This window comes from Pseudophryne corroboree, chromosome 6 (assembly GCF_028390025.1).
Source record: "Pseudophryne corroboree isolate aPseCor3 chromosome 6, aPseCor3.hap2, whole genome shotgun sequence".
Classification (NCBI taxonomy): Eukaryota; Metazoa; Chordata; class Amphibia; order Anura; family Myobatrachidae; genus Pseudophryne; species Pseudophryne corroboree.
Window position 1 is genome coordinate 478,751,163 of NC_086449.1, and position 16,603 is coordinate 478,767,765.

Below are 16,603 nucleotides of genomic sequence, written 5' to 3' on the forward strand. Positions count from 1 at the left end.
TCATGGACGGGAGATGCGCGGAAACTGGTCATGAACTTGGGGGAGGGGCGGCCTCAACCTAGTCCTGGCGCCTATGATCCCTAGAGTGTAGCGCTGTCGCACCAGAGAGTGTTCGGCGCATCAACACACTGTTTGTAGTCTCCACCAAAAGCAGTGTAGCTGTGTCCGGACCCCCCTAGTAAGGGGAAATCCATAGACTTACCTTCCCCCCATGCTCCGGCCACAGCCTGGTTACGTCTGCTGGACCTGCTAAAACATCCGACACAGACGCCCGTCGAGACAGCACTGTACCGCGAAGGTAAGCGAGTTGTTGGAGCGACTCTTTCCAGTATGCGTTTAAGACGCTGTTAAGAAAAGTCGCTCAAAAAAAACATAGTAAGACTATAAAAATAACATAGTAAAAGCTTCAGGCTGCTTTATTAACTGCAGCCCTGTGACCATGGTCCGGCTCCTGCCGCACCAAACAGAAAACTGATTTGACAGAGTCAGTGGGCGGGATTATATGGTGAAGCCCCGATACATCCTGGGAGGCCAGAAAGTTCGTGACCGTTTGGTGCCATTTCCGCTGTCGCTCCGGCATATCCCAATGTTATCCTGTGGATAACCTGTGGACCCAGCCAGAGAAAGCTGTCTTTTTCCTGTAGAGGAAACCTTGGGTTAACGCATACTAACCCAATGAGTTGGTGTAAAATGTGGAGTCAATGGGATTCCCTGCGTGGCAAAGGGTGCCTTTTATTTATCACTGACTTTTTCTTAAAGCTACTGAATCTGAGAGATAAGGTCTAGCACTGGGCCTTAACGTGGCATAATCCCAATTGACTGAATCAACAGGCACGGGTAATTGGCTGATTCCTCCCAAGTTTTGATAACAACCCCCTAAGTAAATTTAATGTAGTAGATTTCACATCATTAATGCATTATCCAGACAAAAAGGTTATTTATTTTAAATTGAATTATGCATATTTACATTGTGCAAAATTTCCAATTTAATTTTTTACAATTTTACAAAAAAAAACCCAGAAGAGTGTTCCAAGAGCAAGACAGAAAGTTGTTGATTTGTCTCCTCGCAGTTGCAGGATATTGTGGTAGAGGAATACAGAGGATGATTGTGAGACTCGCTATGTGGTAGTGTTATTAAAACACCTCACTGGTGGAGAAAGCAGACGTAGAGGGCTACTGCAAGTAGTACGGTGAAAAGTGTCATTATACCACATAATTTGCGAAGGATTCAGATGTAGAGGACTACTGTACAGATGTATCCTCTTACATCTTTGCTCTGTGTGCTACAAATCGCATTACACATAACGCGTGAGTGCAGTATGACTCAGTAGCACAGAGTGTCCTTTTTTACATTTTTCCCGCAAAAATGTGTCTTAGATGCACAGTAATGTAATAGGACGCAGAAGCTGCTGATTAAAATGATATGCAGCATGCCTATATTCTGTGTGTGTAACGTGGCATTTCGGATGCAGATAGAGCCGCAATTACACACACAGAATATAGGCATGCTGCAAATCCTTTTAATCAGCAGAAGCTGCTTGTGCGTCCTATTACATTAAGATGCATTTTCACGAAAAAAAGAACGTAAAAAAAGACACTCCGTATTACAGAGTCCCGCCATTGCATGGGCTGTTCAGTGTGACTGCAGCATAGATGTAAGAGGACACATCTGTAAGTAGGACTTGCTCACAAAGTTCAATACTGCATTGGTACGGCATTAACACAGATGTAGGATTTGATTAGTGATTTGATTGAATGGTATGTTTATTGAGAGGTCTTTATATTGTGCATAAATATTACACAGAGCTTAAAAAGTGAATATTTCATTCATTCACATCCACACCGTGGAGCATACAATCTATGTTCCCTATGACGTGAACACACATACACACCGGGATTCATTTTTGTGAGGTGTCAATAAACTACTACTGTAGTATGATTTTGGATTGTGGAAATAAACCAGATTACCCAGAGATCAAACTCAACACAGATAATGACTTGGGGCCTAATTCAGAGTTGATCGTAGATGTCGCAGCAGCTGTGTGAGTCACACAGCCGCCAAGGCCCCCCCCCCCGCATGGTCCCGGAATGCCTGCGTTGCCCATACCGCACCCAAAAAAGGCCGCCAAGCACCGCCGGCCCGCCCCCTCCTGCTTAGCGAATGCCTCTGCCAGTCAATCAGGCAGAGGCGATCGCTGGGCTGAGATGCCAATAGCATCTATTGCATGCAAATGCACACTGCGGCGCATGCGCAGTTTAGACCTGATTGCCCGCTATGCGAAAACACACAGCAGTGAACAGGTCTAAATTAGCCCCTTGGTCAGGATTTTAACTCATGAACTCAGGGATGTGAGGTGGTAATGCTTACCACTGCACCAACTGTGCTGCCGATGGTTATAGCACAAGTTTGCATGAAAACACAACAACTACATAGGGGATGCTAATTGACAAACTGTCATTAACGGACAGAGACCATAGGGTGATCGTGGATTCTAGATGTACTTGTCTATCAGTTTCTTTTAGTATATTGATTATTTGTAATAATCTTTACATGCTACAAGAAAGACTTGTATATTTGTAGATAAAAACATTATTTTTCTATGTAACACCATAGCATTACTGATGCAAACCTTTGGTTCACCCGTTTTCATTATATTATCACACTAATTCTTATTGTAGTCTAATAATGTATTTTGTGCATCTTCTGCAACATGTAAAAAAAAATTAACAAAAATGTAATCAATTTAAAAAAAATACAACCATAAACTATGTAAGATTTTGCCTGGGGTATATTTACACAGTTAAACGTGCCAAGTAAGCAAAAAGTTGGTTAAAGCTTTTCCTTCCTCTATCGTTGCCTGCAGCGAGCTAGGCAAACAGAAAGTAGAGTAATAACAAGACTTTGCTAAATACTACATTATGTTTTATTAGCTTGCTACAGGCTCCACAAATTGCAATATAGTGGAACTTGCTCATTACTCCAAGAAAAAAAAAGGGACTAAATGAAAATACAATATCAAAACAAAACATTTGTTTATAAAAAAAAAAAAAACAACATGTACTTTTTAGATCTTTAAGGACTTTGTTTACCTTCTGGTGAAGAGCCAGGTTTTTGAGAATATGTGGAACTAATTTTGCTCTTTTTGCTGCAATCACTGCTTACAGATAAGCTGGACTGGATCTTCCGATGCATTTTTTGAGAAACGGGAGCTGATAACTTTCTGTGATCTGCAGCAACATGTTTGACCCCATTGTGGATTCCATTGATATTACTCAGACCTACATGACCATTTTGTATCTTGCCAGCTTCTTCTTCGCTCTGTTCCAGTGCTGAAGTATTTGGCTGAGGCAAGCTCTGAGGTTGGGCTTAAACATAAAGAAAAAGGAGAGATGAAAAGATTAAACAGAATTCTCTAAAACCACAGCCAGAGGAAATAGGCTAAAAGATATTTTAGAAAGAAAATAGGGCAGGAATGTTCATGGGAGAAAAAGAGATACCTCTAACATCCTGCACAGAATTTCATGTGCCCTTATGTAAATAAAACGGTGCAGTGTTTCTATAAAGTAAGAAAAACAAAAACAAAAAAAAACAACACTGCCTTTTTCACTATCCGACACTATCAAATTATTAAGGGGCATATTTTTTATTGGGAATTAGTCCCAAAAATTATAATTATAATTTCTTATCATTGCTTAAGTAGTACACAAAATCATTAATATTGATATCCAGGGTCAGGGGTTCAATAGGAGCCTAATCCTGCAATGAGTTAGAAGTGCTGCTACTGTGCATGTATAGTTATCAGGCTACAAATGTATGATTTGTAAATTGCCCATTGCATAGGAGGGGTCCTGAAGACAACTCTCCCAGAAAGTTTTGCGAAGTGTAACCCATAGGTTACAAATGGCTAATATCATCATAGCTTGGCATTAGTTTCCAGGGCACAAATTGTCATTGCAGCAGTCTCATAAAAATCTATGTGGGCTGCTTTTGTGTCCAAAAATGGGGGATAGCAGCAGATATAATTAAATCTGCTGAGACTGTGGGATATCCCACAAATATTTTTGAAACTTATGCCCCTAAATGACTTAATAGTTGGTTAATGGTGGGATAACAAACACACTTAAAACTGCATTATGAAAAAAGCAATATCTTCAAAACAATAGGCCGAATTAAAAAAATAGTTTGTAAATCCTCAATTATTACTACAATTGGTTGCCATTATTAAAAACTTCTGTACTTCTCCATTAATGCTACCCCTGTCACCTCCCCATGTTGCGATGTGATGCCCATAAGGCAGTGATTTGGGGTAATCTGATTAGGGCTGCTGCTCATGCTAGGAAATCTAGATCTCTGAAACTTCTTGAACCTATGAATCACGTTCCTCATTTAGATTACCATAAGACTTCAGGTTCTGCAGATGTCTACCGCAACCTTGTATCTGCATGAGAAAAGCTTAGCCTTTTGCTTATTGCTAATGCAGAGTCCTCCCTTATATGGCTCAATCAATCCTTATAGGAAAAAGGAAATAAGGTGGATACAGATGTAGCCACCTTTATCTTGACTGGCTGAGGCGTTTGTCCCGATCGAGCATACGCAGCATACCGGGGCATAGGGAGGCGCGCCTAGTCACAGAGAGGCGTACCTAATCGCATGGAGGCAGACAGAGCGTTTGGCGTTACCTTTACGTGTAATACCTGCGCTCATCCACCAGATGTCGCTTTTTACAATCACCACTGCGCATGCGTGTGGTCTACCGTAAAATACAATACTGAAATATATAATAAGGACTACTTTACTAAGCGTCTCATTACGCTGCATACAGAAAATACTCATTACACTGCATTATTTTATACAGTATATATGGTACAGACGCAAAGAGAACAGCATGCAGTATATGATCCATCTACAGTACTTTATGAATATGTGAGCGTCCAAGTCCCGCAGACAAAACAACATAAAACCAGTAGTGTACACGGTCGCAAATAGACGTGTTAGAAGTTCACTATTGCCTCTTGAGATTAGGAATTTTGTACAGTATGTTAGCATCCTAATCCCGTAGCCATTACAGCATAATCAAACCAATGGATTTATTAATCTGTCTGCGGCGAAGTGGTGAAGTGTTCCGCTTCCTATACTCAGAGTCCAGAGTTCGATTCCTAAAGTACGAATGCATGTTAGTTTTTTCCAGACACTTTATTATTATTTTTATTCACATAAACCAGGGCAAAGCTGCAGGAGCGGTTCTACTGTTAAGGTTCTATACACCGTACAGTACACATACAATTCTGTAGCAGGGCAGACTCAATAGAAACGACTACCACCTATGACTCCTTGCCCCACGGAGGCCCTAGGCTACGGAGCAAGTAACAGTCCAGATTTTGCAGGCTATGGGGCAATGCTGAAGGAGCGTCACAATCCCCTAACTAAAATACACAGGGGCGATAGGAATAAGCGAGGTCTATGCACGTTACGGTACACCGAACTCAATCGCATAGCACACTGGCAAAATGGCCGCCGCCCCTGAACCCCCACCACGTGGCAGGCAGCGCTCGGATATGGAGTGAGAGATGGCATAAGTTTTGCAGGCTACGGGGCAATGCTGAAGGAGCGTCACAATCCCCTAGCTAAAATTCACAGGGGCGATAAAGATAAGCGAGGTCTATGCACATTACATTACACCAGGCTCGATCGCATAGCAAGTTTTACATAAAGCAGGGCAAAGCTGTAGGAGAGTTTCTACTGTCAAGGTTCTATGCACCATACGGTACACATACAATTCTATAGCAGGACAGACTCAATTGAAATGGCTACCGCCTGTGACTCCTAGCTCCATGGAGGCACTCGGCTATGGAGCAAGTAACAGCACAGATTTTGCAGGCTACAGGTCAATGCTGAAGTAGCGTCAGAATTCCCTAGCTAAAATACACAGGGGCGATAGGGATAAGCGAGGTCTATGCACATAATGATACACCGAACCCCATCGCATCGGAAAGTGACAAAATGTCCGAGGCACATGAACCCCTGCCTTGTGGCAGCACTCAGCTATGGAGCGAGCAATGGCATAGGTTTTGCAGGCTAAGGGGTAATGCTGAAGGAGCGTCAGAAACCCCTGGCTAAAATACACAGGGGTGATAGGGATAAGCGAGGTCTATGCACTTAACGATACACCGCAAAGTTCCCCATGGTTTTGATTATGCCTTTTCTTTGAACACGGAATTTTCCATTGCCTCGCCCTACCCCCATCAAAATTTGCAGAACAATGTTCTTGCAAGCAAATCTCACTCAGGAATATCTATCAGTTCAAATGATGGGGATTCCAGAAGTTTTATGCTAGGTTGCATAGTTTTACACCCTGCATAAATGGGTCTCCTCCAGTGTAGACTCTATACAGGATTTTTGTCCTGTTGCATCTTACCTAAGCTTTCCCCCTCTGCTTTTAAACAACTATGTCCCAAGATTGAGGCATAAGAGATCTGAAACGTGATCATGGGCCTTAAAGCTAATAAAGCCACTAGTCCCAATGGCTTCATGGCCAATTACTATAAAACTTTTAACTCTGTACTTTTCCCCTACAGTGTCTTGCTGAAGTGTTCAATGGAGTGATGTCTGGTGGCTCTTTCTCTAAGGAGGCTTTTGAAGCTAGGATCATAGCTATCCCTAAGGAGGTAAAGATGCCTTGAACTGTTCTCACTATAGACCCGTCTCGCTCTTGAACACATATCAAGATTTGTGTGTAGATCATTGCAACCCACCTGAATACCGTTCTACCCAGCTTGGTTCATAATGATCAGGTGAGTTTTTTCCCTAGCATACAGGCCCGGGATAATACTAAATGGATGATCGCCCTTATTAACTCTATTAATGCCAAATGCACCCCGGTGCTTTCCAAGAGCCTGGGGCTGGTTGTTAAAATACAGGGAACCCCTACACAATTTGTTTCCTGGATATTAGCAACAAGGATCGGCTCAAAGAGCACGAGGTTGGTTATGCTTTAGGAGGGGGGAGGGGGGGGGGTGCGGATGGGGGCTGCATGTCTTTTGTTTTTACATTTTTAACTCTTTCTTTACGGTGACAGTCAGAAGCATGCATGGATCTCATCGATCTGTGCATAGTTTTGGCTAAGTCACACAAGGAATGAAAAATGCACTAAAAATTGCATGTTTTCATCACTATTAATTGCATGTGTCCTTTACTAAAATCGCTAAAAATTGCATGTGATTTGTTTTAACCCTAAAAATCGTAACCTATTACATTTGCGATTTTTAGCTAAAAAACGCAAGTTTCAAAAGTGCGGTTTGATGCGATCTTTAGTAAAGCACAAAAATCGCAACCTATAACAGCTACCTATAGATCAGAAATAAATTGTTACACCTGCGCTACCACAATACTGCAGCCCTTTACACTCAGGAAGCACTCTAATAAGCTTCCTAAACTAGAAAAAAAATGTATAGAGTATGCATGGCGCTGTATGATAATTCAGATGATCTTTCCTCAGGAAAAAACTTTCTCTGGCAAAGCAGTCGTCTTCTTCCACACAAACCCGGGTAATTCACCTAAAGGTTTAATAATTGAAAAGTGTTCACAGAATATCGGGAAACACAGAGGAACAGTACTCAGGAGCAGTGAGGTGCGCTGAGGGAGGTCCGGCTGCAGACATGAACTTCTGATGGAAACGGCAAGCCTCAGATAGAATACGCTCCTTCTCCTCCTATTACCCAATCTGCTGTGTGCGGCAACAACTATAATGTGTTTCAAGGCAGAGCCTCTTCGTCAGACTGTCTGCTGTGAACACTTTTTAATTATTAAACCTTTATGTGAATCACGATCCATTAAATAAAAAATCTACTATATGAACGCGGGATTGAAAGCTCATGTAAGTGCTTTTTCTTAAGTGCATCCACCATCACATATATGTTTGTGCCACCCTGTGCTTGGTTCAAGCCCTAAAGATACCTTTCAAAGTCTGCGGGTGAAAACCCGAATGTAAGTCTGTTTCCATTGGTTACACACCATAAGAAGACTACTGCTTTGCCAGACAAAGTTTTTTCCTGAGGAAAGATCGTCTGAATTATCATACAGTGCCATGCACACTCTATACATTTTTTTTTCGTTCTAATACATCTAGCCCTTGATCTCCAAAATTTGTTCAATAATGAACAAAATAATCCAAGTTGCTGATGAGGTAACAATTCCATAAACAATTAATAGAAAAACTTCAATAAATAAGACCACAGTCCAAATTCCCAAAGAATTCGATAGGTCAATTATACTGCAGTCATTTAATTTAGTTCAATATACAGTTCAAGCATTTGCTGGATTTTGGGCCTTATTCAAAGTAACATGCAAACCCTGACGGCAGGTGGACTGGGCATGTGCAGAACAGGTCCTGGATTGTTGCTCAAACGGCGCCCAAGCGGCAGCATGATTAGCATGCTGTAGCCATTTGCAGGGTGGCAATGGGGACCATGCTACAATATGGGGGCATGTCACCCTAGTTTTGTAGGCATGCCTTGGCCAGGCTCCAATTTACTGGCCCCGGCAGAGTGAAAACCCTAGCCATCATGCAAAACCTGATGGCCAAAGTTTTTGCAGAGTGATATGATGCTGTGTCCTCTGATGCAGCAGCAGATCACAGATGCTTGCAGTTGCCTGCAGCATTAGCATATTTACACACAGCAGTTGCGTCCAAACATGTAGCTGCTATGTGTACTACGTCCATCTATGAATCAGACCCTTGGTGCATAAGGCCTGTAGACAACATCCCTTAATATTGAACTTTAATGTCTCTAAGTTAAAAAAAAAAAGTATTCCAACAAAATTTGGTACATTTGTAGTATACATTATAAGGCATCAACGTGCATTATCGTTCTGAGAAAAAAAAGAGCTTCTGCTAAACTACTGTCAGAAATTGGTTTCTGTCTCTGACTACAGAGACATTAAGATCAGTTGTTGAATAAAGTGTTACTGGGGAAAAAAATGTGTTTGATATAAAAGATTCCTTGCAATGACAAAACTTCTCCTAAGGGACTTGCTTCCATAAACATTTCAGGCCTGATGCTGGACTTCAGAGCACCGAGTAATTTACTTTCTTTTCCACAACATGCCACTTGTAGAAAACGGTCGATAACTATTTTGTTACAGCTTTCCATACTGTGTGTGTGTGTGTGTTATGTCTTCAATTTTCAAAAGATATGTTTTTTACTAGAGGGAATGTTTAAACCTTTTAATAAAATAAAAAGAACTGCTGCAAAAAATAAAGTAGTGCAAAATGTGTTTTGTTTATTCACCGTTCCATGGCCTAACTGAACAGGTAACCTAGTTTTTATGCAATGACCTATATATAAAAATGTATAAGCTTGTTGCCATTGGGTCACAAAATAAAATATAATACAGTAATGCCAACTTGCCAAGTAGTGCTTTTGGACTATTTTGACACAATATAGTCAAAGGAAATAATAAACTTCTTGTGATGGAGATAGAACTATAATCAAACATACTATAAATTGAAATAAAATTAATAATAATTAATTGTCCTGTTACGATAATCATAACAAGCCAAATAATGTACATACACAGAATAATAGGCGTTATCAGTACCAATGCCTGTGGAACATTAATGATCTATTATTCTCAATACGCAGTCTATCTTCAATGCACGGGACAGCTCTGAAAACTAGACTAAAGACCATTTGGCATTTTCAGAGGTGTAACTTGTGCAAATTCAGCTGTATTGGGAGAACAATGTTATCTTCAGTCAGAGATACAAAAGACATAATACAGTGTTGAACTTAGAAGTTGTTTTGAATTATTCATACTTTGCCTGTATATTCAAGAATTTTTTTACAAACTCTGCATTTTATACTACATAATCACACACATTAAATGCACAAAGAAACTTTTTGACAAATCTTTTCTTTCAAAAAGTGGCATTTTTATGTTAACTTGAAACATTTGCTATATCATTCTTAAAAGACTATTCCCTTTTACAGGAGATCCCATTTTACCCTCTTTCGTACAAGCAAAAATTGTATTCTTACTATTCAGCAACAAATGCAATACATGTCAGAATGTAAAATAACAGCTGTGTGAACAGAGAGCAGCCGCAGCAAAGACAGGCTATACACTACACTCTATTACCAAGAATTCACCGTTTTCTACGCATTATAAGAAAAGATTCCCATTTCACATTCACAATGAACAGTTTCAAATGTTTTATTAAAAAAAAGAGCTTTAAAGAAAAATACAGTATACCCAGCTGATTTCAATATTTTATACTTCACTGACTATACAATTGGGATTAAGCATGTAGAATTAATTTAAAAGACTCACTGCAGTGCTTCAAATGCTGTATACTAGGAACAAATCTGCCTCTCTAAAGCGTAATTTCACAATAGCAGAAAGATATAAAGGTAAATATTACTGTACACAACTATTTTTCCTAAAAGCAATAAAGTAAACTGCTAATGTCACAAGTCATAATACTATAAATGCATTATGACATTTTCCATGTTTATTGACAAATCAAACATTTTTCTACAGTCTTATTACCCAGTATAAAATATGCCCTGCTCAATTTTTTCTGACAGAGGTTTAACTTATTTATTTTACTTTCATACAATTAGCTTTCAACCCACTGGGATTTCTTTAAGATGTATATACTTCCTGTTCTATTACTGGCACATTTATGCACCTCAATTTAGAGGCATGTGGTGTCACCATTTCACACTCCAGAACACGGTTTCTTCTTACAGAACCATAGCTGCCAACATTTTAAAATAGTTTCCAGAGACACTTAGCTGCTGAGGCGAGTCGGCGTATCAAAGGATGTCATGCGCGATACTGTCATGACAGACCTTGGAGCACTACAATCCCCATAATTTCATTTTACTGAATTATAATATATTTTTGTGCTTTTTAATACACCTACACAATTTAACTTAAAAAAAAGCCCAAAGAATAAGAATAGATGGTAAGAATTTCATCAAGAAAGAGGAATTGTATTGTGCATTTGGTTAATACTGAAAAAGCGACATATAGAGGGGGGGGGGGGGGGGGGGGGGACATCCATGAAAATTCTCTCAAAACTGTGAATGTCCCAAGAAATAAGGACAGTTGGCAATTATACTTACTGTAACTGGTATTGTAATAGGTTATTTTTATTTCTGAGTTCTCACATGACTGCTGCTAGCATGCCCAGGCATGTTGGATAACTAAATTGGCTTACATAGGTACAGTAGTTATACTCAGTGTAATATAAAATCATGAGTGTTTTTGCACTGGCTATGGTGCAGGGAATATTTAGGTTTGTTGGTATTAATCTTTTTTGCTTTTCCAATAAGTAAATGATGGGAAGTTCACTCATATACAATAATGAGTGAATGTGACAGAATTTTTTTAATTTACAGGATATTTTAAATGATCGTTTTCCACTTTGTGCTCTGATGCTTACAAGTCTGTCTATTTTGCTGTCCAAATTATTTAAGCTATTAAACAAAAGAGTGTGATCTTAGAGCAAGTTTAAATACCACGTTTGATTCTATTAAGAGTCTTCCAGATATGATTTGCATACAAAAGACATCTTGGCAGCTACCTCCTAGCTCTTCAGATGGGTGTGGAATGCTCAGTTTCCACAGCACATAATTATAGAAGGTGGGGTCTTTGAACTGAGTAAGCTAATATTCCTCCCATCTCACATTTTAAAATTGGAATGTAGACCTGTGGTGGTCACAGGAGCCACTACTAGATACAAGTGTGCTGCTTTCCAACTGGATTACGGGGGTAATTCTGAGTTGATCGCAGCAGCAAGTTTGTTAGCAATTGGGCAAAACCATGTGCACTGCAGGGGGGGCAGATATAACATGTGCAGAAAGAAATAGATCTGGGTGTGGTGTGTTCAATCTGCAATCTAAATTGCAGTGTAAAAATAAAGCAGCCAGTATTTACCCTGCACAGAAGCAAAATAACTCACCCAAATCTAACTCTCTGCACATGTTATATCTGCCTCACCTGCAGTGCACATGGTTTTGCCCAACTGCTAAAAAAAATCCTGCTGCGATCAACTTGGAATTACCCCCTACAAGTATATTACATTACTCATAAAATAAAATATTACTAATATATACCATACTGCACAACACACATATTCTTTGCAAACATTGGTCTACTCATATTTCTGCCACTGCCCCTCAATTTCTCATTGCATGATCCATATTTCTTATATCCCTCATAGCTCTCTATTTGCCCCTTCAAAGCATTCTTAAACACTTACCTTTAATGTGACAGGTTTCTAAATTGAATTTGCTGCTCAGGGGTTGGGTATGATTGATCGACAGTTATGTCAAAATTCATCATGCCCACATGAGAATATCAACTTGGTTAAATTGTCAGCATTCTCATTGTCAGACATGTCAACTTTGACCATGTCTTCATAATAATGTCTACATTGATGATATGTTGACATAATAATCTGTCAAGAAATGGTCCCTGGTGGTCTGTGTCTCACCTTGTCCCTGTGGCTGCAGTGGCTCCAGCGTCTTCTTCCGGGTCCTGGCGGTCATGTGAGGATCAGTTCCAGTGGCGAAATCGCAGGAGCATTCCAGTGACAATTTTCCCTTACATTTCACATGGCAACAGTTCAGATGTTTAACATTGTGAACATGTCAACATGGTGCCTGCGGACAGTTGTAACCATATTGACATTTCTGATTTTGACATTGTGTTGTCAATGTTATAAATGTTGACATAGTTACTGTTGACCCTCTGACCAGATACCCTGCTTAGACAGTAAGTGAAAATGCTTCATACAGTATCTGAGCTTGGGATTGTGGACTGCCTGACATTTCCTCGGAGTGGTCAGACAGCAATCTGAAGAAGTTATGTAGCCAGATTATACATGTATTTAAAAATGCATGAGGCCAATAATTTTCTTAAGGGTCACAATAACAGCGTAGGAGAGCTGTAGGCTGCCCCCGGCCGGACACTGAGACCATTGTAATGATATTAAATCCTCCGCTCTTTGACCGCAGATTTCTCAAATTCTCTCATCGGATATACTAGCCCTGTAAAATCTCTTCCCAACCCCATTTTTGTCTATTTGCTTGCATCTAGTGAAGGATAGAGCGAGAATAATTGCAGTTTCATTATCTTTATCCTGTCATCCTCACTGGTCCAAAGGGAAATCCAAGCATAAGAAAGCTCCTGTCAGAATGAAAGGCGACTACTGTAGGCCTAAAATCATTTCAAGAGAGTCCCTAGCACTCTGCCAGGAGATTGGATGTAAGGCAAATCATTCTCACTAGTGGGGTAATTCAGAGCTGATCGCTGGGCTGCATTTTTTGCTGCCCTGCGATCAGATAGTTGCCGCCTACAGGGGGAGGGGAAAAGCCTATGCAAGTGTGCGTTCACTTCTGTAGCAGAGCTGCACAAAAATCAGTTTGTGCAGTTTCTGCGCAGCCTAGGACTTACTCAGCTGCTGCGATGGAATTCTGCTGATCGGGGCCGGAGCTGACGACACCCTCCCTTCAAACACCTGGTCCCGCCTGCGTTTTTCCGGACACTCCTGGAAAATGGTCAGTTGCCACCCACAAACAGACTCTTCCTGTCAATCTCCTTGCGAACGCCCGTGCGTTCAGATTTTTTTCACCATCCCGGTGCGATGCGCTGGTGCAGTGTGGCTCTGACGCATGCACAATTCAGATCTGATCGCCCAGCAGATATAAGATCTGAATTATCCCCTAGGTGAATTAGTTGCTCCGACTCTGTTGCCTTGGATTTTGTTTGACAATTAGCCATAGTTTACCAATCTCAAAAGATATTATTTATTTGTATTTATATTTTAATGACAAATGGTAAGTTGCTATTGCCATGAAAGATTTGAATCCCTAAGTGAAGTGTACCAGAACATTACCTTTTGCAAATAAGAAGACATCATTTGTACATATACATTTTTATACACTTAGTTACTATGAATTGAATGCCCAAATAAAGAGGATTTAGTTGGCATCCCGACGTATGGGACCCCGATAGTCAGAAGAGCGGCACCAGAATCCCTACAGCCGACACCCAGAACGCAAGTATCAGGGGGAGGTTAGGGTTAGGCTGCGGGGTAGGGGGGGAGGGTTAGGCTGTGGAAAGGGGGGTTAGGGTTAGGAAGGGATAAGGTTAGAATACTTACCCTAAAAGTGTCAGAATGTCGGTCTTGTGACTGCCAGTATTCTAAGCTCCGAGAACCCGTACCCAACCCATAAAAAGTAAGTGAATAGAAGGGACATTGGTGGTCATTCCGAGTTGTTCGCTCGTTGCCGATTTTCGCTATGCTGCGATTTGTTGCTAAATGCGCATTGTACGCAGCGCACATGCACTTAGTTATTTTACTAAAAACTTAGCAGTTGCTGTTGATCATGCAGTGCTTTTAAGTCGCACTGCTGATCGGTGAGTGATTGACAGGAAAGGGGCGTTTATGGGTGGTAACAGAGCGTTTTCCGGGAGTGTGCTAAAAAACGCAGGCGTGCCAGGGAAAAACGCAGGAGTGTCTGGAGAAACGGGGGAGTGGCTGGCTGAACGCAGGGCGTGTTTGTGACGTCAAACCAGGAACTAAACGGACCGAGCTGATTGCAATCTAAGAGCAGGTCTGGAGCTACTCAGAAACTGCATGAAAATTTTTAGTAGCAATTCTGCTAATCTTTCGTTCGCTATTCTGCTAAGCTAAGATACACTCCCAGAGGGCGGCGGTCTAGCGTTTGCAACAACTCGGAATGAGGGCCATTGCTGGGTGGAAAGAATCATGTTCTGCCGAAGATCACTTCTGCTCTTATAGCTTGGGCAAAATTAATTTACCATAGTCACTGAGAGTGAACAGTTCAAAAGATGTTTTGCGAAGTCACATACCGTATTTTGGACTAATGCATATTTTTACAGGGCAATACCTAGATTTGCAGGAATGACAAATGTTGCATCAACTGATCAGAAAGGCTAGACAATTTAAGGGCGGTCTTTGCGAAGGTGGTTAGAAGCATTAAATGCACATACTCTACTTATGCATCAAGTTGGATCATTCCAATGGGCCCTGAAATATATTAAAAGTAAAGAACATAGGTTTAATAGTCTAACGGTGTCGGGGAATAATTTTTGGGAGGTGGGAAAACTATTTTATCTTTTTATATACAACTTGAATCTCCTATACCCCAAATGTTTGGGATCATAATATTTGCATACCATAATGAGATAGCTTGGGGATGGGACCCATGTCTGAACACAGAATGCATTTATATTTCACATACACCTTGTGCACATAGTACAATTAAGTTACTACAGGTTGAGTATCCCATATCCAAATATTCCGAAATACGGAATATTCCGAAATACGGACTTTTTTGAGTGAGACTGAAATAGTGAAATCTTTGTTTTCTGTGGCTCAATGTACTCAAACTTTGTTTAATACACAAAGTTAATAAAAATATTGTATTAAATGACCTTCAGGCTGTGTGTATAAGGTGTATATGAAACATAAATGAATTGTGTGAATGTACACACACTTTGTTTAATGCACAAAGTTATTAAAAATATTGGCTAAAATTACCTTCAGGCTGTGTGTATAAGGTGTATATGAAACATAAATGCATTCTGTGCTTAGACTTAGGTCCCATCGCTATGATATCTCATTATGGTATGCAATTATTCCAAAATACGGAAAAATCCGATATCCAAAATACCTCTGGTCCCAAGCATTTTGGATAAGGGATACTCAACCTGTATTCAGTTCAATTAGAGTTGTGACTTCTAATAAAATGATACAATGGCCCCAGGGATTGGCAGTGATGTGCGTTTCACAGTTGCCACTGCACTTGGGATGTAGCAGCACTCACCTCCTTCTTGTATAATCCCACCCACACTCATGCATAGCTAGCCAATGAGAGTCTGGGAACGAGCTTATACAGGAAGGAGATCTGAAGTGGAGTGCTGCGTATTGAGTGCAGCAGCTGTGAAACACAGCACTGCTGATGTCAGCAGTCAGACATATTATATGTAACATTAAAGATATACATTTTTATATGTTTTAACCTCCCCCCATGGCAGTGGCGGAACTAGCGAGCGGTGGGCCCAGGTGCGACAAAATGCTTTGCCCCCCCCCCCTTCCTTCCCATCCAAGTCCACCCCCTCACCCCTGGAGAGGATCTGGTGAGGGGGACCTACTCAGGGCCAGAGAAATGGATACCTAGCAACAGTGTCGTAACTAGACATTTTAGCACTGTGTGCAAGAAACGGCATCGGAGCCCCACCCCTGCATGCAAAACAGGGGCAGTGCGCGCCATAGGCGCGCGCAAAAATACATAGTGGCGTGGCTTCGTGCGGAAGGGGTGTGGCCACAAAATAATACCAATTTATAAAACGGTGCACAGTAGTCTCCATTATTCAAATTACGCCGCACAGTAGCACCACTACACCAGGTAGAGACCCTTTTACACCTTACGGCGGACAGATTCCTCTTTTTACACATTACGGCAGACAGCATCCCCTTTTTACACATTACGGCAGACAACGTCCCCCTTTTTACACATTACGGCAGACAACGTCCCCCTTTTTACACATAACGGCAGACAGCAT

The 16,603-nt window shown here is 40.9% G+C and overlaps 1 protein-coding gene across 13 annotated transcripts in view; it reads right to left on the reverse strand.

The window, feature by feature from the left end:
• Positions 1-16,603, reverse strand: part of MDFIC (MyoD family inhibitor domain containing) — a 236,090-nt gene that overhangs the window by 51,266 nt on the left and 168,221 nt on the right. For all 13 annotated transcript variants that reach the window (XR_010179438.1, XM_063927244.1, XM_063927247.1 and 10 more), the window contains one exon: positions 3,091-3,366. Coding sequence is in view for 12 of the 13 variants with exons in the window: in XM_063927244.1 (XP_063783314.1) it covers positions 3,091-3,366 (276 nt within the window). In the remaining variant the exon portion in view is untranslated. The remainder of the gene's footprint in view (positions 1-3,090; positions 3,367-16,603) is intronic.